Below are 25,693 nucleotides of genomic sequence, written 5' to 3'. Positions count from 1 at the left end.
GGAAGGGGGCGTCCTAAGGCAACAAGGAAAAAAACTGCTGAGGCTGCTTTAAGGAAAAGTGAAGTGCCATTAGATCTGGTACAAGAACGTCGGACATACTCTCTTCGAGTCAGACGAGCCGACCCTGAGTAAGCTCGAGAGTGCCCGTCTTATGGACGCATATACGACCAGGAAAGAAGAAGAAGAAGATAAATGTATTGGCTATAACGTCCAATGTTTATTCTTTTTGTTATGCATTTAGGGATTGCTGACAACAATGCAAAGCTTATTTTCAAACTCTTGTTTTCAGTACGAAGGTGGTTTGAAAAGTCTAAGCAAGTCCGAGAGATGCACCACCGACGCGTATCGAGGTCACGTTTAGTTAGTAGCATCTCTTGAATGAACGCACACCAAGTTTCAGCCATATTGGTCTATTTCTTTGTGTTTGGCATTCATGTGAATCAAGGAAGTCGAGTGATTTTCAAGAAATGGACGAAAAAGAATTTCGTGTGGTGATTAAACATTACTTTATGAAAGGCAAAACGCCTCAGGAGACTAAAGAGAAGCTTGATAAACATTATGGTGACTCTGCACCTTCGATTAGAACAGTTTATAAATGGTTTCAAAATTTTCGGACTGGCCATTTGGGCACAAGTGATGCTGAACGCTCTGGACGGCCTGTGAAGGTTACGAATCCAGAAATAATTGATCAAATCCATGATATGGTGATGGATGACAGAAGAGTTAAGGTGTGTGAGATTGCTAGTGCTGTGGGCATCTCGACTGAATGGGTACATAATATTTTGCATAAATATTTGGACATGAGAAAGCTATCCGCAAGATGGGTGCCGCGATTGCTCACGCTTGACCAAAAACGGAATCGTGTGAAGTGTTGCAAAGATGGTTTGCAGCTGTTCCAGAAGAATCCAGAGGACTTTAAGCATCGTTTCGACACTGTGGATGAAACATGGATACATTACTATACTCCTAAGACCAGACAACAATCTAAACAATGGGTTACCAAGGGGGAATCTGCACCAAAAAAGGCAAAGACCGTTCCTTCGGCCGGAAAGGTTATGACGACTGTCTTTTGGGATTCGCAAGGGATAATCCTCATCGACTATCTGGAAAAGGGTAAAACTATTACAGGTGCACATTATTCATTGTTATTGGACCGTTTGAAAACCGAGCTGCAAGAAAAACGTCCGTGACTGGCCCACAAGAAAGTCCTTTTCCATCACGACAACGCACCAGCACACACCTCAGCAGTTGTGGTCGCAAAATTAATGGAAATAGGATTCCAACTCGTTTCACATCCCCCCTAATCTCCAGACTTGGCTCCTTCGGACTACTATTTGTTCCCCAATTTGAAGAAATGGCTGGCGGGACAAAGATTTTATTCAAACGAGGAGGTGATTGCAAACACTAATAGATATTTTGCAGTCTTGGACAAATCCTATTATTCAGAAGGGATCAACAAACTAGAACATCGTTGGATGAAGTGTATACGCCTAAAAGGAGACTTGTGATACAAATTCTTATATACCGAGCTCGATAGCTGTAGTCGCTTAAGTGCGGCCACTATCCAGTATTCGGGAGATAGTAGGTTCGAACCCCACTGTCGGCAGCCCTGAAAATGGTTTTCCGTGGTTTCCCATTTTCACACCAGGCAAATGCTGGGGCTGTACGTTAATTAAGGCCACGGTCGCTTCCTTCCCACTCCTAGCCCTTCCCTGTCCCATCGTCGCTAGAAGACCTATCTGTGTCGATGCGACGTAAAGCAACTAACAACAACAACAAATTCTTATAATTTTGTTAATTACCATCTATTCAATACAATAAAAACGTAGTTCAAACTTACACATTTATTAAGATGTTTATATGGTACATGTTTGCCTGCTGCCATTTCTTGATGGATACAGTACTTTTGTATCCATCTCTTAGCACAGGCCAGAGTAAATTGTAGCTTCCACCGAAGTCCCAGTCTCATCCATGGCTGTGACAATATGGAAGCTGCTGGGGTATGGGTGGTGCTGAGTAATGACATTCAGAGCACGACTAGTGCATCTGAGTGTTATGAAAGGTGTTTGCTCATAGGGTCAGTCGTGCTGCAATAGCACTTTCTGACCCAGTGAGGAAAGCGATGGCAAACTACCTCACTCCTCGTCTTGCCTAGTACACCTCATTTTGGTGCTGCCATTGGTTTTTTCGGTTTCCCTATAACCGCATAACCTTTGGTGGTGCTATTTGAGGATCCAACCAGCCTCTGGGCTGATGACCTAACAGACAGACATGGTACATGTTTCACTCCTTTTTCGTGAGCATCATCAGCCAACTATTATTCACTTAAGGTTGTATAAGATCATGAAACAATTCTTTTGGATTAAGATTATTCCTATAAAACTAATTGACAAATCTTATAATATTTTAAAAGTCATATAACAATAAAATTATGCCCTTAAGTTAAAACATATTTGTCTAAAATCTATCTAAGTCTAACATTTTATTGACGAAACTCATCTGGTGAACATCTTTTAAATTGTTTAAAAATAAAAAAAATAAAAAAATTTAAAACTTTTGAGATCTGGCTAATTGTATTGATTCAATGTTGCTTAACTTGTATGATTGTTGTTAAAACTTTGTAAACTATACTGACAATTTTCTGCAGTTGATAATAGTCTATGTTATGGACATTTGACTTGTTCTCGTTGCTGGAGTAACATTTATACAAATGTATTGGCATTAATTTTATATTGTCAATAGGATAACATTGTTCGTGAACAAACTTGTTGATGAAACACTTTCTAATGTGATATTGGATTTAAAATGTTCTCGTATGTTCCCAAATGGCTTGTTGGTATATCTGTAATGAAAGATAAAAATTATATGTTTATGGTTTTGATTATAATTCTGTATAACTTTTTATTGGAAGAATTGTCACTTACTTTTCTTTCTGCTGCGTAATTGTTTAGTGTTACTCCTAGCCTCTTGAGAACTACTTGTTGTTCTGTTTGCACTTCTTGTATTATATGAGTGAGTGTGGATGAGTTTACGTTTTGGCGGGGAGTGGGAAGGGGAAAGTTAAGGTAGGCGGTGCATTGATAGCTGCAGTAGATTGTGGAGGGGATTGTCTAGGAGAAGGGGAGGAGTTGAGTTTGTTTGCGTCAATAACTTTTGTCGGATTAAAATGTTTATAGTATTTATTTATATCTGATTTAAGCATTTGTATTAATTCCGGTAATTGTACTAATATGGGGTTCTTTATTTCAATTTTGTCATTTAGGTTTTTATTTTTGTTGTATTGTTGATCTAAATGAATGTATATGTTTTCTAATTCCGTCATTTCTTTTCCTTTTTCTGCAATAAAAGGAGACCGTCAAAAAATAAAAAAGGTTTAGCCCAAACACGTAAGTAGTTTTTATTTTTGCACGGACTTTGCAAACGCCCCTCATAGATTTAAATTGGGCTCTGTTAAATAGTCAATGCAAGCGTCGCAGTGAAGATGTCGAAAAAGAAAGAGAAAGTATTTAATATTGAAGAAAAGACACAAATAATACGGTGATTACAAAATGGGGAAACAAACGCCGGCGTAGTGAACGAATTGTGTGAATCATACACAATGATTTGTACAATCTTGAAGGACAGAGAGAACTTCTCATTTATTAGCCAAGACCGTGTACAACATTACTGATCAATTTACATTGTTGCTACGCTGCTGTATCCTCTCAGTCCCACTCCACAAATACAGTACTTATTTTAGTTATATGCTTTTTGAAGTTATAACTTTATTCTGTTAATAACCATGCAAGTGTGCAGCCCAAAACCTACAGATGACATTTTTAGCAACAAAAAAAGAAAAACAAGTTTGTGCGACTATCGCTTACAACAACTGTTAATTAATGGTCCCTTCAGAGTCGTCATAAACGGTTTCGATTGTACTTCTATTTCTAGGAATGTCTAAAGTACTGCCGTCTACTTTCTTATTGTATAATAAGATACAACTTACAAGTACTCACCTAAGAATTTAAACTTCACCAATCTGGATGTTCTGATTCCACTTTGCGGCCAACTGAGAGAAGACTGGCTGACCTACATTAACCCAAAAAATATTAGTTATTAGATAAAATATATTATACTCGAGGAGTTTGTAAATATTTCATACAGACAGTACGCTACTGTCAGGTTCATTTTCCTTTACACATAGGCATAGGAAAATGAACACAAAGAAAATTGTTATGATGTACTAAAGATCCACATGTGGCTGGAAGGTGACAAGTCTTAAGGAAAATAACTGATAGGAGGAGCGTTGTCAGATATGTGGTATTACAACTAGGACGTCATTATGATAAACTACAGGGTCTTTCACAAAGAATGAACCTTGCATCAAGCTATATTTTCCCAACAGTCAGTAGTACAAGATTAAATCTAAGACACATGTGTTTGACTGATGTTCAAGTTTAGTCCTACAAGTGTTCAATATCGTTCGGTTTCTACAGGCGTAATTATGCTGCTTATCTGAGATGAGTACGACCACTCACCATTGTGGGACTGCGCCCACTGTCACTGCTTCTCTACACTCCTATGCCTCAGTACTCTGCTAGGAAGTCTTAAAATATACTCTGTGTATATACAGAGCCATGAAACTACATCTAAGCTTCTGCAGGGACATCCGGTATGTTTTACAGACCTCAGCCTCATCACCACTTGTTCGTTCTTGCGATGGACCTACAATCGACCGACACCCTGGACCTATCTTACCAAGCTCGATAGCTGCAGTCGCTTAAGTGTGGCTAGTATCCAGTAATCGGGAGATAGCAGGTTCGAACCCCACTGTCGGCAGCCCTGAAGGTGGTTTTCTGTGGTTTCCCATTTTCACACCAGGCAAATGCTGGGGCTGTACCTTAATTAAGGCCACGACCACTTCCTTTCCATTCCTAGGCCTTTCCTATCCCATCGTCGCCATAAGACCTATCTCTGTCGGTGTAACGTAAAGCAAATAGCAAAAAAAAAGGTAGGACCTATCTTAATGTTCACATCATGCTAACTACAGTATCAAAAACAGGCATGATGGCCAACACCAACCCCACAAAAATGAAATGATCCATTAGCAGTACATAGGCTATGTATTAACAACAAATTCATGTACCTAAAATAAATTGCAAGAAACTGGGTAAAGCTTCTGTTGAGCCTTCGCGAAAGGCAAGTTACAGATCTAACATGGCGCAGCTTGGATGATGTCACAGCATGCTATACAAGGCTGCCAGTTTAGATCCAGCAAGTGACAAGACCATTGCAATGGGGGCAAGTAAAGAGGATCTGGGAGCATAAGCCTCACGTCAGGGCCGCAAACAGGCTAAGAGGTCTTTAGCATCCTCTGAAGTCTTGCTAAATGTGACAAAAAGTGACAAAAAATAAAGTTACTACACCAATGTTCATGCATTGATGTTCATTGATCAGAAGCTGTCTATACAATTTCAAGGTTCACTTTAATTAATCTTTAATTAATTAATAAGAGCATACAAATGTAGTTTACGTAGAGAATTGTGGGTGGGTCTCTGCTATAATCTAGTAGGGTTCTCTTGCGATTCTTGCACCAGGAGAAGTGACATCTGTCACAGAATTGATCACACAAACTACATAAACAGTCTTTGTTGGGTTCATGGTATTTCGTATTCTTGCATATTCTGAGGTGGAATCCACGTATCGCCAGCCTTGTCAGTGCAGAATGCATGCCATAGTTCTCTTTTGTCCATCCTTTATCACTCATGGCATCTGTAAAGTAGAATTTTTCTTTTATTTTCATCCGCTTGTCGCGTCGGAGGGTCAGTAGTTTCCTCTCTTGACTGGTTGATGGCAGCATTAAGTGACATCTCAAGTCCTCAATGAAGAAGGCTTCTCTTGCAAGTTCATATGCAAGCCTTGAGGGCCCATTTTTTGCTGTTCCGAGGGCTCATTTTAGCAAGTGGGCTTTTACTTCCTCTATCGTCCCTAGATCTTTGATAGTTAGGAATTCTCATATCAGTACCAAGCCGTACGTGATAATTAGTACTTTTTTTTTAATGTCGCACCGACACAGATATGTCTTACGGCGACGATGGGATAGAAAAGGCATAGGAATTGGAAGGAAGCGGCCATGGCCTTAATTAAGGTACAGCCCCGGCATTTGCCTGGTGTGAAAATGGGAAACCATGGAAAACCATCTTCAGGGCGGTCGACAGTGGGGCTCGAACCCACTATCTCCCGATTACTGGATACCGGCCGCACTTAACCGACTGCAGCTATCGAGCTCGGTGGTACTTTTTTAGCACTGAACACAGTCATAGCCATATTCAGAGAACTTCGTTATATTCTTCAGATCGTACACGGTTCTTTTTGCAGAAGTTGCCCTTTCCCTGATGTGGATCCTGTATGATGTTCCTGATGTCTGCAGACTTAGCCCTATCTAGGCTATTTGAATGAATTTACCAGATTTACTACTTTCGTTCCTAGTAATATCTTGTCTTCAGCTGGTACCCTGCCCACTTTTGAAAAACTAAATATATTTCTTTTTTCCTGGTTTATGATGTCCTGAAGTTCAACTCTGGTCTGTGAACCTTAGGACCATGTCATCAGCGTAGGCTACATATAGAATAAAGAAGTTTTCCCAAAGACAACATGTTAGCCTAATCTTTTAAAATCAACAGGAGGAGTTTAAACAGTTAACCTATATTGTGAATTTTAATACCCGTGGACAGAAGCAAGAAGATTTTACGACAGACAATTTACTGTGTTAAATAATGTTTTCACCCAATCATGACACCCATTATTTTATTTATTCACTCATAGATTTTAAAATGTTATTCCATTGTTCCTGTTAATTGTATTTGATGATCACAAAAGGTAAAAACATGTACCAAAGAAAATACAACTAAATTTATCTCTTAAATTGTATTAGTTTATCAGGCATTGAAAGGTGGACCTAAAATTAAAATTTGTAAGCAGTGAAATGGGCGTACATCACAACAACTTGAAACTGAATGGTTTTCTTATTTTCAGCGAAGGTGCAGGCAGCCCTGTAGGCACACATGATGCAAGCTCTATTGGAGGCAATAGAACACCCAAGTTGGCCACCAGCAACACAGAACAAGGTCGCAAATCTGATATTTTCAATGCCTAAATTTTAATTCTCCCATGTAAGGAATAACACTAGGGGAGGTTGGTGGGTCCCTAGCAAGCAAAACGGAAGGATCTCTCTTCTATGCTACTTCAGGTTTCATTTTATGTCATCTTTATATGCTTTTTTCACCCACTTAACCTACAAAGGCTCTTGGGAAGTAACACCAAAAACTGAAATGATTAAAGGACCTGCAGCTCACTTATAAGCAACAAGTTACTGACATACACACTCTTATTTTCTCATATACTGTATTTAGATACTACAGTAAAACTCTTGAACATCATTACTTCTCGCAGCCCAGTACTCGCTTCATTCAGCTGTGCGCGGAATGAATGTTGTTTGTTTACACGCTCGCGGCCTTCTCGGGAAGGATGTTGTGAAGCGGTAATCAGAGCTGCCAACCTCTGTACTGAGGAACTAATGAGTGAGGTGCTTCGATAGCTGGTGGTGGTGATTATTGTTACACGATTGGTCTGGACTGGTTCTTGCCGTGCGGATGGTTAGGATAGGATCTGGACAAGACCATTGGTCTGGATGGTTAGAAGCCGTGAACCAGCCCTAGGCCCCTAGTTTCGTGAGGAAAGATGACTAGTCCGGACGGAAGACGATTGGTCTGGACGGTTAGGATTCTTGCCGGAGACAAGACGACTAGTCTGGACGGTTAGGATCTTGCCGTGGACAAGACCATTGGTCTGGACGGTCAGGATTCTTACCGTGGACAAGACCATTGGTCTGGATGGTCAAAAGCCGCGAGGCGGCCCTAGGCCCCTAGTTTTGTGTGGAAACACGATTGGTCTGGACGGTTAGGATTCTTGCCGTGGACAAGACCATTGGTCTGGACGGTCAGAAGCCGCGAGGCGGCCCTAGGCCCCTAGTTTTGTGTGGAAACACGATTGGTCTGGACTGGTTCTTGCCATGCGGACGGTTAGGATAAGACCTGGACAAGACCACTGGACTGGACTGGTTCTTCCCGTGCGGGTGGTTAGGATAGGATCTGGACAAGACCATTGGTCTGGACAGTTACAAGCTGCATTGTTACTTTACATGGTGATTTTTGTTTGTGCTTTTATTCAGGCGGGGTTGGTAACGCAATGTATTTATCAGCATTGATGGCAATGACGTCACATTCTGTTCACGTTGACCAATGAGAATGCACGAAGCTACTTTAGCCATGGACGATGGCGGCTGCTGCTCTTTATTAGGTTACAAAAGTAAATGTACTTCTGGGGGCGGGATAGTGGGTTACTAGACATTGCAATGAACACATATCTCCTCTAAAAGGAATTCCAAGAAGATTTGCATTATTTTCACTTCCTTATAATGTTACTAGGCCTAAACGTTGGGCTGTGGGATGTAAAGTTATACCGTAGGCCTATATAAAAGCCTGAATGAAGGCTAATCCCTTAAGCTCTACATTAATTAGAGCAATATTATGGCATAGTATGCCGAATCCATAGAGCTAGGCCTACCTCAACTGATTTTCTTTTTACAATTGGCTTGACGTCGCACCGACACAGATAGGTCGTTTTTTTTTTTTAATTTACGTCGCAACGACACAGATAGGTCTTATGGCGACGATGGGACAGGAAAGGGCTAGGAGTGGGAAGGAAGCGGCCTGGCCTTAATAAAGGTACAGCCCAAGCAGATAGGTCTTACGGCGACGATGGGATAGGAAAGGGCTAGAAGTGGGAAGGAAGCGGTCTTAGCCTTAAGTTAGGTACAGTCCCAGCATTTGCCTGGTGTGAAAATGGGAAACCACAGAAAGCCATCCTCAGGACTGCCGACAGTGCGGTTCGAACCCACTATCTCCCGAATACTGAATACAGGCCGCACTTAAGCGACTGCAGCTATCGAGTTCGGTACCTCAACTGAGAGGCAATAGTAAAATCAAGCATATGCTATCTTCAACATCTTTATATCCAAGGCCCCTTACCTTTACCATTAAGCTTAACAGTAATTTCATACTTTTTTTACAAGGGAATGAAAAATAACAATAAACATCGTTAATGACGCACTCTTAACGCTAATGCATAATTATTAATGATTAAAATACACCGTAGTATAGTACTTACAGCAGCAATTATTATTCAGTGCAAATCCATAGTTGATGTTAATATTTCTTGAAAGCGCCAAGTCATATCTCGTCAATCAAACAGGAGTATTTCAGGTTGGTTTTGATCTTGATAATTTAATGGGCTTCGCTTGAGAGCGAGTATTTCAGGTTAACAATACTACACACATTCATCACTGAATCAATCATACCAACGATATTAACACTATATTATTTACTAACACACGTGCGTAAACAGTTTACAAATTTGCAGGAACGCCCAAGGTATCGCCATTTTGCATGTAAACAAAGATCATGTAAATATTGCTTCTTCTTCTCCTTCTAAGTACTTTAGTTTTGGATGTATAGGGAGGTCAAGTCACGAATGCTACTTATGGAGCCGCCATATTGGGTCTTTAAGCGAGCGAAACCAAAGGCAAATGTATTCGAATTTAGACGAATTCGGTACTGTACATTGAAAAAAAAAAACTATTTTTCATATAGAATTCAATTAGGCGTTTACTGTTCATGTATATACAACTGTATAGCACTTAAATGACATGAATACATTCACAACTATTTGAATAGGAAGATAATTAACAGAGCCTGATTTTGTTTTTGAGAAACAAGAATCAACAGAAATACTCATGTCCTACTCTTTTACTTCCTTAAAACTTGATCTTACTGTCTCATATTAATATCATCTGGCAAATACGTAATCTTATTGACAGAAACATAGAAATCTGTACAGATATTTTGATTACCAGTACATGAAATACTGAACTTGAAGTAAGGTACTTACAGTAATAAAAGACAGTTGCTTAAGTGCGGACAGTATCCAGTATTCGGGAGGTAGTAGGTTCGAACCCCACTGTCGGCAGCCCTGAAAATGGTTTTCCGAGGTTTCCCATTTTCACACCAGGCAAATGCTGGGGCTGTACCTTAATTAAGGCCACGGCCGCTTCCTTCCCACTCCTAGCCCTATCCTGTCCCATCGTCGACGTAAGACCTATCTGTGTCGGTGCGACGTAAAACAACTAGCAAAAAAAAAAAAAAAAAGACAGTTGCAGTAAATTACCTTAAGCGTTTTCTTTATTAAGAAAGCAATTACCGATACTGCGTTTCTAAAAGTTTACCCCAGTATGTTGACAAACACTGAATGCCTCTTGAGTTGAGTCATTAAATTATGTACGGTAACTGTTGTACATTCATGCGGTAATTTCTTTGTGTTTTAAGACAAAATTACTCTGCACATATGCAACAAGCGCGAAGTTCTTACCTACTCTTAACTAGTTTATTGCTAACCCATACAGCTATAAATTACAAAGTGGTGGTGGTGATTATTGTTTTAAGAGAAGGTACAACTGGGCAACCATCCTCTATTAGCACTAATCAGAAGAAAATAAATGGAGGGGGTCCAACACTTCAAAAAATGAAGGTATCGGCCAAATAAAGATCAAGGCCACAAAGTGTGTGGAAATGAAAAATTTCCTAGGCTTGGAATGTGCTAATGCCGTCGCGGTCGGAAAAGAACAGGTGTTGTCCAGGGGAGGTCGGATGGGATAGAAAACGGAGGAGCCTGACACAAGTAAGTGGAAGGAATGTCAAGACTCAGCTAAGTGCCGCGTGGTCACAGCCCAGAATAGATTTCCCCCTGTGGGTGGGGACAGTAGAATAACATCCACGGTATGCCCTGCCTGTCATAAGAGGCGACTGAAAGGGGCCTCAGAAGCTCATAACTTGGCAGCGTGGGTTGGCGACCACGGGGTTCTTAGGGGAGTCCTAACATTGCTTCCACGTACTTCTGTCAGGCTCCTCACCTTCATATAGACTATCCTATCCGACCTCCCTTGGTCAACTCTTGTTCTCATGGTCAACTCTTGTTCTCAATCAATCAGTCACCAGTGATCTGCATTTAGGACAGGCGCCCAGGTGTTCGCTTTCGTCCTCTTGAATTCCAACTTTTCTTCATACTGTGAATTTTCCTACTTTTGGAAACACCACTCAGACATATTAGTCTACTAATGTAATCCCACGCCTTCACTCCACTGACAGCTCAGAAAATACCGCTTAGTACAATTTACGAACTTCATCGTTGATACAGTTAAAACTAAGAAACAATGTTAGGTTTTGGTCCACCCAATCAATACATATCACTTTACAAGTGATCAACTATTTTAAAAACTTATTAAATATATTTAGGGACATGTTTCGTCTCTATTTGAGACTTCATCAGCCATAAAATCACGTCGTAGATTACAAGATTCATTGTTCAGAATTGACAAAAGATGAAAGAACCCAATGACTTTTTAAGGGCTAATTTGAGAAACGCAAAAGATATATATACACATTATTTACACAAATTGACCTCACTTCTTGCAAAAACTTTTGTTGCCTTCAGTGCTAAAATTGAAATATAATTTGAAATATGACTTGCCTGCCATAACGTCTCGTACGGAATACAATATCCATTGTTGCTGTCCGTATTTAAAACGGAAGTTCCTTTATGAACTGAGGGAACAACAGGGGAGAACAAATATACACGTATTTAATGGGGTAGTTTAACATTTCTTGCAAACAACCATAGTGCAATGTTAAATATGAACGACCTTGCTTGAAAATGTTGCAAGCATTGTTGGAATCTGGTAGTTTCAGTGCGTTGACTGGGGAGATCGAAATTCTGGCCTCGGAAAAGGATTGGTAATAAATCCACATCAGAACATTTAGAAACTGACTGAATGGGTGGCTCTGTTTCTAGAAAACAAAACTCAGAGAATTAGAGTAGATGAAGCTTTATCTGTCCCTGTAAAAATTAAGAGGGGAATTCCTCAAGGCAGTATTATTGGACCTTTATGTTTTCTTATATACACTGACTGACAGAGCAAATGCAACACCAAGAAGGAGTGGTCAGAACTTTATGCCAATTGCAGGGTAGACTGACGTCACTGAGGTATGCTCATGATGTGAAATGCGCCGCTGTGCTGCGCACGTAGCGAACGATAAATGGGACACGGCGTTGGCGAATGGCCCACTTCGTACCGTGATTTCTCAGCCGACAGTCATTGTAGAACGTGTTGTCGTGTGCCACAGGACACGTGTATAGCTAAGAATGCCAGGCCGCCGTCAACGGAGGCATTTCCAGCAGACAGACGACTTTACGAGGGGTATGGTGATCGGGCTGAGAAGGGCAGGTTGGTCGCTTCGTCAAATCGCTGCCGATACCCATAGGGATGTGTCCACGGTGCAGCGCCTGTGGCGAAGATGGTTGGCGCAGGGACATGTGACACGTGCGAGGGGTCCAGGCGCAGCCCGAGTGACGTCAGCACGCGAGGATCGGCGCATCCGCCGCCAAGCGGTGGCAGCCCCGCACGCCACGTCAGCCGCCATTCTTCAGCATGTGCAAGACACCCTGGCTGTTCCAATATCGACCAGAACAATTTCCCGTCGATTGGTTGAAGGAGGCCTGCACTCCCGGCGTCCGCTCAGAAGACTAGCATTGACTCCACAGCATAGACGTGCACGCCTGGCATGGTGCCGGGCTAGAGCGACTTGGATGAGGGAATGGCGGAACGTCGTGTTCTCCAACGAGTCACGCTTCTGTTCTGTCAGTGATAGTCACCGCAGACGAGTGTGGCGTCGGCGTGGAGAAAGGTCAAATCCGGCAGTAACTGTGGAGCGCCCTACCGCTAGACAACGCGGCATCATGGTTTGGGGCGCTATTGCGTATGATTCCACGTCACCTCTAGTGCGTATTCAAGGCACGTTAAATGCCCACCGCTACGTGCAGCATGTGCTGCGGCCGGTGGCACTCCCGTACCTTCAGGGGCTGCCCAATGCTCTGTTTCAGCAGGATAATGCCCGCCCACACACTGCTCGCATCTCCCAACAGGCTCTACGAGGTGTACAGATGCTTCCGTGGCCAGCGTACTCTCCGGATCTCTCACCAATCGAACACGTGTGGGATCTCATTGGACGCCGTTTGCAAACTCTGCCCCAGCCTCGTACGGACGACCAACTGTGGCAAATGGTTGACAGAGAATGGAGAACCATCCCTCAGGACACCATCCGCACTCTTATTGACTCTGTCCCTCGACGTGTTTCTGCGTGCATCGCCGCTCGCGGTGGTCCTACATCCTACTGAGTCGATGCCGTGCGCATTGTGTAACCTGCATATCGGTTTGAAATAAACATCAATTATTCATCCGTGCCGTCTCTGTTTTTTCCCCAACTTTCATCCCTTTCGAACCACTCCTCCTTGGTGTTGCATTGTCACTGTCAGTCAGTGTATATATCAATGATGTGTGTAAAGAAGTGGAATCAGAGATAAGGCTTTTCACAGATGATGACTCATGGGCGCCCACAAGGGGGGAATTCTAAAAATGTTGATGTTCAATTGTTTAATATCATACCAGATTATTTCATAAACTGAACTTGCTGACAGTCATCTAGCATCTGTTATAACTGGAAAGTTCTGTAAACAATTTAATGTTGCTGACGTTATATTGGTTTTATATTCAAGAAAATTGTTAATGTGCCCCCCCCCCCCCTGGAAAAGATCCTGCGGATGCCAATGGATGATGTTATTCTGTACAGAGTAATAAATAAGTTACAAGATAGTGAGCAACTGCAAAATGACCTCGGTAATGTTGTGAGATGGACGGTAGGCAATGGTATGATGATAAACGGGGGTCAGGCTGTGAGTTTCACAAACAGAAAAAGTCCTCTCAGTTTTAATTACTGCGTTGATGGGGTGAAAGTTCCCTTTGGGGATCATTGTAAATACCTAGGTGTTAATATAAGGAAAGATCTTCATTGGGGTAATCACATAAATATGATTGTAAATAAAGGGTACAGATCTCTGCACATGGTTATGAGAGTATTTAGGAGTTGTAGTAAGGATGTAAAGGAGAGAGCATAATTGTCTCTGGTGAGACCCCAACTAGAGTATGGTTCCAGTGTGTGGGCCCTTACCAGGATTACTTGATTCAGGAACTGGAAAAAATCCAAGGAAAAGCAGCTCGATTTGTTCTGGGCGATTTCCGACAAAAGAGTAGCGTTAAAAAAATGTTGAAAAGTTTGGGCTGGGAAGACTTGGGAGAAAGGAGACGAGCTGCTCGACTAAGTGGTATGTTCCGAGCTGTCAGTGGAGAGATGGCGCGGGAGGACATCAGTAGACGAATAAGTTTGGATGGTGTCTTTAAAAGTAGGAAAGATCACTATATGAAGATAAAGTTGGAATTCAAGAGGACAAATTGGGGCAAATATTCATTTATAGGAAGGGGTGTTAGGGATTGGAATAACTTACCATGGGAGATGTTCAATAAATTTCCAATTTCTTTGAAATCATTTAAGAAAAGGCTAGGAAAACAACAGATAGGGAATCTGCCACTTGGGCGACTGCCCTAAATGGAGATCAGTAGTGATTGATTGAACTTGTAAGGAATTTTCTTTCAAATTGAGCTGTTCTGGTAGAGGAAATCTGAAGCCTTATGAGATCGCCTGTCATATAAAACCCATTCATTTTTATTTCTCCTTTTCCAGAACTTGTTTTTTTTTTTTTTTTTTTTTTTTTTTTTTTTTTTTTTTTTTTTTTTTTTTAAGGAATATTCTCAAAATTTAAGAAATGAATATGGTGGTCATGCAGCGCTGGCCTTTGCCATACGACAGGCGATCCCTTAAGACGATGTCTGAAGACTTTGAAGCGGTAAACTTGGTGAACCCTGACAGCAACATACCGACTATCGCAAAAGCTTGGGGAAAAAATTGCTCACATTGGATGCTGAAAAACTAATAAATGACGTGCTTTTGGAAGCAAACTTGGACACTCTCCATCGCAACTCCGTAAAAATAAATGAATTATGTCAATGTCTAATCCCTCAAAGTACCACACAACCGGGAACAAGTAGTGACAGCACTTCACCCTTCTCCACATTTAATTATTCTTCTCCTACTCACAGTGACAACCCACTAATCAACAACAACCAACATCAGGATTTATCAGTGGTGACTTTTTTCAACACCTTCGCAGATTGAGGATTTTGAATTTTGATTCATTTTGATTGCCTCATTTCTTTTTGTTTTCTTTCTGTTTAATCAATACATAATTTAAATGGCATATGGCTTTTAGTACCGGGAGTGTCCGAGGACAAGTTCGGTTCGCCAGATGCAGGTCTTTTTTTATTTGACGTCCGTAGGCGACCTGCGCGTCGTGATGAGCATGAAATGATGATGAAGACGACACATACAGGCCTCAGGACTCGGAACTTTGGAGCGTGGGTTGGCGACCACGGGGCCCTTAGCTGAGTCCAGGCATGCTTCCACTTACTTGTGCCTATCCGATATCTCTTGGTTATCCGACTCGTTGGCTGAACGGTCAGCGTACTGGCCTTCGGTTCAGAGGGTCCCGGGTTCGATTCCCGGCCGGGTCGGGGATTTTAACCTTAATTGGTTAATTCCTACGACACGGGGGCTGGGTGTATGTGTTGTCTTCACCATCATTTCATCCTCACCATGACGCGCAGGTCGCCTACGGGAGTCAAATAGAAAGACCTGCACCTGGCGAGCCGAACTAAAAGCACTAAAGGCACTAAAAGCCATACGACATTTTATTTCATCTCTTGGTCAACTCTTGTTCTTTTCCGACCCCGACGGTATTACGTACGGAGGTCTAGGGAGTCTTTAATTTTCATGCCCTTCGCAGCCCTTGTCTTCCTTTGACCGATACCTTCATTTTTCGAAGTGTCGGACACCTTCCATTTTTTCTCTCCCATTAGTGTTATATAGAGGATGGATGCCCTGTTGTACTTCCTCTTAAAACAATAATCACCACCACACCCCGCACACTCGTTAACTTTAGGGACCTACTGAGGGCTCTCCTGTCACATCAAAGAGAAAACATTGTGCTTGCTAGACAGCAGCCACGGTCTGCGAGCCTTTGCCGTTTCCCTGAAAATAGAAAAGCGAAATGATTACAGCCGAAATAATAAAGATAACTGAATAGCACACCACACAAATCCGATTCGGTACGTTTGTCGATATCTTTGTGTAATAAATTACAAAGTGAAATAACGTTAAATATTTTTGAAAAGGCGGTAGGGTGGCGCCCAAGAGTCCTTCATGAACGAAACGACACTGACTGTAATATAAAAACGGTTACATTGGATTATGTGTTAAAGGGAGATATATGCTGTCGCGCACTTATGTTGTAAAACTTATTATCTGAACAATTCTTACCCTCATAGTATAAACACAGTCTAATATACACAGTCGCGAAGCTCCTTAGTGATGAAATGGCATCCTGTTGACAGGCGGAACGACACCAGAGATCGTAGCGACCAGCAAGCTCTAAATGTCCGGAACAATTCTCTACCCAACAGCTGATTGCACTTGCACAGTAAATTATAAACTGTAACCACCTCGACAACTATATTAATCGTACATTTTAATAAAATGCTTTGATACACCAGACTACTTATTGTTACAGCATGGTAATAATACCAAAGGAAAATAACAATAGTTTATTTTCGAAGGAAAAACTGATCATACCACTGTAGTTAAGGTCTTAGCCAATTTCGAAGTCCTATTATTGAACTGAATTTGATACTTTCACATAAATCATAAAAATAGAAATGAACTACAAAACAATTCAAATAATATTCAAAGATCTCAGGAACTTAAATGGCTGAATTTTGAGCTTTTTTTTTATGGCACTGAAAACTTTCATTGCAAAATATCACAATGTAATCTAATCTTAGCTTCACAAATAATTTCCACACTAATGACTTAGTACCTTCAAAGCATTAATGTGGAAAATCAGTTATTTACATTAGGGAATTAATAGTATAGCACATCCAAGTTAGTGAGCATACAGGAAATTCCTGAAAACAGCCCATGTTCTCTCGGCTCCTCCGAGCAAGTGGCCGCGCGGTTTAGGTCGCGTAGCTATCAGCTTACATTTCAGAGATAGTGGGTTCGAACTCCACTGTCGCCAGGCCTGAAGATGGTTTTTCGTTGTTTCCCATTGTCAAAACAGCCTGTACCATAATTAAGGCCATGGTCGCTTCCTTCTCGCTCCAAGCCCTTTCCTATCCCCCCGTTGCCAAAAGAACTATCTATGTCAGTGCAACGTATGACTGTGTGGTGTGCTCCTTTGAGACGTGCTAATCATCTCTTATCAATAACTTTCGGTTCGAAGAAATCTGCGGAGATTCCATACAATTTCTTCTTCTCTGCTGACATGAACTGGCTGCCTCCAAAATGATTCGAACATAACATTATGTTATTGTACAAATAGTTCACATGTTTCTCCAATAAATCAGCCCTCCAACTATTTACAAGCAATTTTCTTGCCTTTCTTAATCCGTTTACCCTACAGGGTTGGTTTTTCCTTCGGACTGCACCGCCTCAAGGGCAGTGACCTGGAGTGTGAGACTTTGGGTTGGTGGATACAACTGGGGAGGCGGCCTCACCTGCTATGCTGAAGAGGGGCCTTGTGGGGAATGGAAAGATCGGAAGGGATAGACAAGGGAGAGGGAAGGAAGCGACGGTGGCTGTAAGTTAGGTACCATTCCGGCATTTGCCTGGAGAAGTGGGAAACCACGGAAAACGACTTCGAAGATGACTGAGGTGGGAATTGAACTCCCTTCTACTCAGTTAACCTCCCGAGGCTGAGTGGACCCGGTTCCAGCCCTCGTACCACTTTTTCAAATATCGTGGTAGAGCCGGGAATCAAACCCGGGCCTCCGGGGGTGGCAGCTAATCACCTTTCCCATCCAATCTACCCGTCCCTCCACAAGGCCTCTGTTCAGCATAGCAGGTGAGGCCGCCTGGGCGAGGTACTGGTCATTCCCCCAGTTGTATCCCCTGACCCAAAGTCTGAAGCTCCAGGACACTGCCCTTGAGGCGGTAGACGTGGGATCCCTCGCTGAGTCCGAGGGAAAACCGACCCTGGAGGGTAAACAGATTAGGAAGAAGAAGAAGAAGTTGAAAAGGCGCTCGAACGTCCGTGTTTTCTTCGACTTGTTCAGCTTCCTTCTGTCATAGATGAGTGTTTCTGTACATAAATCTTTCTAGGGAAATACATAATAGAATGGTGAAAACCGCATCAAAATCCATCCAGTGGTTCTTTGATTAGCCTCCACAGACTATTTTATACTAAGCATTTCAATTTTTTTTAAATATCGTATATTATACATAGGTTTAGGATTCATAGTTAGTGAGTTTATAATTCAGATTTCATTTTGAGTCAATAAACACTTTATTCTTTGTTCATACTTCCGAACGAGGGACTGGAAATTCAGCTAGTTTCTTAAACATTGTCTGAACGTAACTCTCTTATTATCGAAACAGTTCTTCCGTGGCTCAGACTGCAGCGCATCGGCCTCTCACCGCTGGATACCGTGGTTCAAATCCCGGTCACTCCATGTGAGATTTGCGCTGGACAAAGCGGGGGCGGGACAAGTTTTTCTCCGGGTACTCCGGTTTTCCCTGTCATATTTCATTCCAGCAACACACTCCATTCTCATTTCATAGCATCTATCAGCCATTAATAAATCACTTTGGGAGTGGCGACCCCATCGTACTAACAGCCCATATCTGCTTCATTCATTCCATCCCTGACCCGGTCAATGACTGGAAAACAGGTTTTCATTTTTTATATCAAAACAGTTATCGATTAATATCGAAGGTGACTATTCTCTCATTTCTAGGGGACTCCCAGTATATTATCTTGTACGTACTTTGGCTGATAAGCCATTACTTTCTTAATATATTTGATAAGATACGAGCTGAAGTCTGTATCCTGATTGAGTTCGCCGTAGCAGCTGGATACTTATGGTATGTACAGGGAGATATGTTCATTGAAATTTATTTTTAGAACAGGGCTGTTCAGTCTTTTAATGTCTTACTGGGGAGCAAGTGACTCCTGGCTATGGAGGCGCGGGCGCCGTTTAATGAAGTTGTTGTTGTAGTTGTTTGAGTCATTAGTCCATAGACTGGTTTGATGCAGTACTCCATACCAGCCTATCCTGTGCTAAACTTTTCGTTTCTTCGTAACTTCTGCATCCCACATCTGCTCTAATCTGCTTGTCATATTCATACCTTAATCTACCCCTACAGTTTTTACCACCTAAACTTCCCTCAAAATATAACTGAACAAGACCTGGGTATCTTAAGATGTGTCCTATCATTCTATCTCTTCTTCTCATCAAATTTAGCCAAACGATCTCTTCTCACCAATTCAGTATTTCTTCATTCGTGATTCGATTTCTCCATCTCACCTTCTGTAACACTACATTTCAAAAGCTTCTATTCTCTTTCTTTCTGAGATAGTTAGCTCCTATGTTTCACTTCTATACAATTCCACGCTCCAGACGAAAGTCTTCTAAAACATCTTTCTAATTCCTATATTAATGTTCGAAGTGAGCAAATTTATTTTCTTAAGAAAGCTCTTCCTTGCTTGTGCTAGTCTGCATTTTATGTCCTCCTTACTTCTGCCATCGTTAGTTATTTTACTACCCAAGTAATTACACTCATCTTCCTAATCTCATGTTACCTGCATCACCTGACTTCATTCGACTGCACTCCATTATTTATGTTTTGGATTTATTTATTTTCATCTTGTACTCCTTACTCCACACTATTCAGCAATTTCTCAAGATCTTCTGCAGTCTCAGATAAAATAACAATTTCATCGGCTAATCTTAGGGTTTTGTTTTCCTCTCCTTGGATTGTGATTATCTTTCCAAATTCCTCTTTGATTTCTTTTAGTGTCTGTTCTATAATAACATTGAAAAGGAAGGGGCCAAACTGCAGCCTCGCCTCCTTCCTTTCTGGATTGCTGCTTCTCTTTCAAAGCCCTCGATTCTTATCACTGCCACTGCAGACTAATTTTTATACAGATTGTAGATAATTCTTCGTTCTCGGTATCTGATCCCAATCACCTTCAGAATCTCATATAACTTGGTCCAACCAACATTATCCAATGCCTTTTCTAGATCTACGAACCCCATGCACGTGGGCTTGTCCTTCTTAATTCGACCCACTAAGATCAAACGTAAAGTCGGGATTGCTTCACGTGCCCCTATATTCCTTCAAAAGACAAACTGACCTGAACGTATCAAGACACGTTATCTGATCTCAGTGGCGGCTCGTGGATATCAGCAGGGGGGAAGGGGGGGGGGGCGCCTTAGTTTCATAATTCCACAAATATCTCAAGTTCTTCAAACCAGTTTATCAATATACACACTTCGAACACTATACGGTGCAATGAATATACAATTATTATTATTATTATTATTATTATTATTATTATTATTATTATTATTATTATTATTATTCATGCAATTTAGTACAAGATAGTACATACCTTCATCCTCTGATCACGGTCTGGTATGGTGCATGGCATCTGTGTAGGCTTGGTGGTGTCCTCATGAGGATAAAATGAATGGCGAAGACGTCATAAACACCCAGTCCCCAAGCCAAGAAAATTAACAGTATGAGGAGGTTGATTCTGAAAATTGATCCGGGGGCTTCGGACCAAAGACAAGCATTCTATCCATTTAGCTACAAAACAGGACTTTAACTTGTTAAACCTTCGGCTACCATCTCCACTGATCAGGTGTTGAGCATTGTTACGCTCAAGTCTTGACGTTCACTAAACCAACCATCGAAAAGGGGTAACCTTAGTTTACTGCTAGCCCACGTCTTGATCCCAGCATACGCCACTGTTCTCTAACAATATCTTGGAGGGAGACAATGAAGTGAGAGTAAGTGAATTCCCAAAAAATTGGGACACAAACATATGCTCAATTTTTATGAATTTTATTGTTAACATAGGTATACGTTTTTGGAATATTCCATTTTTAAACAGTGCCCTTGTAAAAGGAGGCTACTGGTGTTTCCCTCTTTAATTCCAAATGTAGGCTGTGCAAGAATTATACTGAAGTCCAGTCCAAATGTATCACTTTCCTTATGCAACGAGCATTGGTTATACCATACGATTCTGAAGAAGACGTAAACATACCTTTGAGTTTATCATTTTAAATATGGCATATGCGGCTCACTATATGATTTTTCACGAGAGTTTAATCCTGATGTAAACAAGGCATGTCCACGCCTCAGCCAAAGAAAGAGTTGTGATTCGCTGAGCGTGTAGTATCGACCTCCGCCCCGTCAATGTCTCGTGTTCGGACATACAGTGCTGCGCATATGACCTAAAATAGACGAGGAACAGTTTTTGAGCGGTGTGAAACTAAACGGAGGGGTTTGAAGGGACATCTACTGCTAAAGATTAGGGCCTTCGTTATTTATTTATTTATTTATTTATTTATTTATTCATTTCTGAATATTAAAGAAAGCTATCGTAGGCTAGAACACAAAATTACACGCGTAGGAAGGTTTATCTTAGGACAGCTGTTTGAAATGTCCGCCCGGTAGACTGTAACCTAATAGAATACCAACTTTCGAATTGAAATGTATATCTCTTATCTTGTAGAGTTCCTATCATGATAGAGCATATAGCATGATTGGACATGTCAGACGGAACTGTTGATAATTCTGTAACAACATCTATCGATAAGAAACAACTCAAAAAGACAATACAATATCCTCCCTATCCATTAACACAGGTTTACGTTCTCCTTTAACAAACTGGAACCCGATGTCCTTTAAAAGTCTGTACAATGTAGTTAAACTGAAGGTGGGTAAAGTTTTTATCTTTATTCACACTGTCTAATACTTTGCGTAAAGTAGGTGGTTCATTCCGAAAAAAAAAAAAAAATCATGAATTTTCGTTCTAATACCACTTTTGACAATATCGTCGTACTTCTCGATTCTGTGAGGTCGTTTACGTTCCTTTCCCGGCGTTGTTAATTTCCCTGTCTTTCTAAACTCTGTCCGCATGTTATGAACCGAACTAGCCGACACACCACACAACTCTGCACTTAGTTTCTCTACCTCTTTTACGGCTAAACCTGGATTCTGGTCACTTATTTTATTAAAAAAAAAAACACAACGCACTGCCTATGGTCACTTATGAGTGGTTTTCCTCTTTTGTGCTTCACTACACGGGATGGTCCTACCTCTTGCTCCATTTCTCTCGCTATGAATACCGACACTGACAGCTGCTGCAAGATGCAACACCTTATCTCCGCGCTGTACAGCTTGGGACTTTCCCTCACTATGAGAAGACTTCCTGCATTACACCACGCCTTCTGCCTTCATATCTCGTTCTTTGATCACTGTTTTAGTTTTAAAAAACATATAGATATATACCGGTATATATGACAACCATATTTTAATTTGATTACGTACCCTTTCAGACTATCTAAATGTAATAAACTAAGATTAAATTAATGCGACGTACTGCTCTTCTTCGAGCTAGCATACAGTCGAGTGAGTGCGACGGTTGCTTCTCCAATCAACTACGTCTATGTCCACGTGCAGAGCCAAGGTGCTCCGCCTATTTGTTTACATCAGGATTAAACTCTCGTGAAAAATCATATACACGGAACAGCTGGTCACGTTTTTCAGATCGGAGTAGCGGGTGTAAGTACAGTAGAGATCACGTGGTGTCCGACTCGTTGGCTGAACGGTCACTTCTGTTCAGAGGGCCAGGGTTCGATTCCCGGCCGGGTCGGTGATTTTAACCTTGATTGGTTAATTCCAATGGCACGGGAGCTCGGTGTATGTGTAGTCTTCATCATCATTTCATCCTCATCACGACGCGCACCTGGCGAGCCGAAATCCCGGCACTAAATGCCATACGACATTTCATTTACTCGACTACTGCGTATTATAATATTAGTGAGAATGACACTTTGAACACTTCCTTTAACTACGAGTAAGTACAATGTGCAGTCATTGTAACATGTAACATACTAGGTTGAGACTGTTTTCTTGTTCATTAAAAACAACTCTACCAAAGTACTGGATACCTAATAACTTTTCTTAATATTGTATTGGTACCTTTTTCTAACTAGAATGACGTTTGCACACAATCAAGTTAGTGGTGGCTTCTAGTGTCGTGCAGTAATAGTTGCTTCAGTTTGCACTATTATTTATGATACACCATGTACAGTTTTTTTTCTTTTGCCAAGGTCATGGACACAGGTATGATTCATCCGCTTGTCGCGCGCATTCGTCAGTGTGACAGTCTCTTTAGTTTCTGTTAGTTTCTTAGTAATAAAATCCTAAATCACTTATTGTACAATCACGCCGTGGTTCTATTTAATTAAGTTATACTGCATGTGTAATATTGTTCTTTTGATGAAAGTTTTATTGTATAGTATTGAATCAAAATCTCAAAAAAAAAAAAAAAAAAAAAAAAGGGCTATTGTTACTGCACTTACCATTTTTTGGCGGGCTGAGTGGCTCAGACGGGAACTCCGGTTTTCCCCGTCATATTTCATTTCAGCAACACTCTAGAATATCGTTTCATTTCATCTATCATAAATTAATCACGGCCGCTTAGGGTTTCTGACCCCAATTTGGCAAGTTCAATGCTGGCTCAGTCCGGTGGTATTTGAAGGGACTCAAATACATCAGCCTCGTGTCGGTAGATTTACTGGCATGTAAAAGAACTCCTGCGGGACTACATTTCGGCAAATCATCGTCTCCGATAACCTTAAAAAGCGTAGAGAGACGTAAGGCCAATTTATTATTATTATTATTATTACTATTATTATTATTATTATTATTGTTACCGTGTTTTAGCGGTAGGTAGAGGTGTAAGAAGGTGCGGGCGTGAATGGGTTTTCAAACTACGGAATCAAAGTTAATGTAAAATTTAACGAGGTTATATTTTCTTTTCAATATTAAGTAATAACAAAGAACAGGTACTTAGTAGCCAAAACACAATTTGAAATGTACAATTACAGGGGTTACAGAGTTTGGGCTTCGAGCCCAGAGTTCACAATTTTTGAGCAACTAGCCCAACTTTCCGATATACAAATTTTAACAAAGGGGCAGAAGACCCCAATCAAACCCTGGAGCACTTGCTCCAAATTACACAGTTAAGCCTCCTCGAGGCACACAACACTCCGTTTCCAAAAGAGCCACCCGCTCTTTAATTTAAGCCTCTCCCAGGCCACACCAAACTCCACCTTCAAGTTGTCCACAACGGACACAAACCCAGGGGTAAAATACCCAATCTACTGAGGTCTATTAAATGAAAAGCAGGTTAATTAAATGACCTCTAAAACAATTTGAGAGGAGGCGAACTTGCACTCCTAATACACTTTGATTTTAAAACCTACCTTGGCACTAGGCCGTTATTACAAGGGCTAATCCCATACTACAGAGGTGACTTAATAGCAATTTACATTACATTACGGAAGAATAGGTTGAGAAACAATAAGTTCACCTCAAAACATTATGAGTGGGAGCTCGAGAGGGTTAGCACTCTCTATCCCAGTATGTAGCTTTTCAAGAGAATAGAAGAAAAGACTAGTTACATTTTAGGAAAAGGTTACATGGTGGAACGCTTCGCACCCGCCCCGAGAGTTAAACTGCTGAGCAAGAAAAGAAAGAATTTATTAATCGGCCATTACCTTATTGTTGACCGCTGCCGAAGAAAGAGGCGCCTCCCGCCTCCTGCTAGGTACTTAACACACTGAAAGATGGAACAGAAGTGGCCCAGAGACCCAAAAATCAGCAGTTTAAATACTCTCGCGGAAGTTTCTAGGCGTTAGGGGAAAGAAAACACCCGCCCACAATGTTTTTATTGGATAGGACCCCGCAACAGATACAAGTTGGGGGAAAATACACCAGATTGGTCAGAAATTACTAAAAGAAATTCGGGATTGGATAAATCTAAAACAAGGGGAAAAAGAGGGGTAAACAGCCAACTTAAACCATAACAGCAAGAAATTTAACAAGAAACAAACTTTTGAAATAAAAATTTCTCCAACAAAATAGTTCTTTGACTCCGCACTAGGGTGCACTATTGTTGATCTTCAGTAGTGTCCTCTAGAAGAGAAAGTTCACACTTCTTACTTCAAGCGAAACAAAAACACATCAAAAGTGACACAGTTCAAAAACTCAAAATTTTCCACGTGGTGACATCTTCTGAGAAAGTAGAGAATTAATAGAGTAGATAAAGTTCAGCCTTCCTCCAGAAGAGGAGTTTCAACTGGCGCAACTTTTAAATAAACGGTGTAGAGGTGTACCGCCCGGTACAGACCTCCCCCCCCAAAAGTTCCTCCAAGGGGTAACACAGAAGAACATAAACTTTTGTTTGAAAATAAGTTCCAAGTTTTGATGTTGAGATTAAGATAACTTGCAGAAGTATTTGAGAAATTTCTTAAGTCGGTTCCAAAATTTTGTTGTTGCAGGAGAAGTAAAGTCTTTATGTTTATAGAAGTTGAATTTCTGAAGATAAGCTTTTAATACTTAAAAGTGAGGGAAAAATTTGCAATGTCCACCAAATATTGCTGTTGAATTCCCAAGTGTAGTTATCTCTTATAGTAACTGTCCATGTAGTTGATGTTGATGAAGTTGGATGGCCGGAC

At 41.2% G+C, this 25,693-nt stretch overlaps 1 protein-coding gene across 3 annotated transcripts in view; it reads right to left on the bottom strand.

The window, feature by feature from the left end:
- Positions 1 to 20,775, bottom strand: part of LOC136885566 (uncharacterized) — a 60,081-nt gene extending 39,306 nt beyond the window's left edge. For 2 of the 3 annotated variants that reach the window (XR_011018991.1, XR_010861564.2), the window contains exons 1-2: positions 9,208 to 9,465; positions 3,996 to 4,068 (exon numbers count right to left, since the gene is read on the bottom strand). Coding sequence is in view for 1 of the 3 variants with exons in the window: in XM_068230380.1 (XP_068086481.1) it covers positions 3,996 to 4,068; positions 20,551 to 20,589 (112 nt within the window). In the remaining 2 variants the exon portion in view is untranslated. Of the gene's footprint in view, positions 1 to 3,995; positions 4,069 to 9,207; positions 9,466 to 20,550 lie in introns of those variants that run through there. The other variant, XM_068230380.1, reaches the window with a different exon arrangement.
- Positions 20,776 to 25,693: the final 4,918 nt, after the last annotated feature.

Source organism: Anabrus simplex, chromosome 14, assembly GCF_040414725.1.
Source record: "Anabrus simplex isolate iqAnaSimp1 chromosome 14, ASM4041472v1, whole genome shotgun sequence".
NCBI lineage: Eukaryota > Metazoa > Arthropoda > Insecta > Orthoptera > Tettigoniidae > Anabrus > Anabrus simplex.
This window is presented reverse-complemented; position numbering and strand designations above follow the sequence as displayed.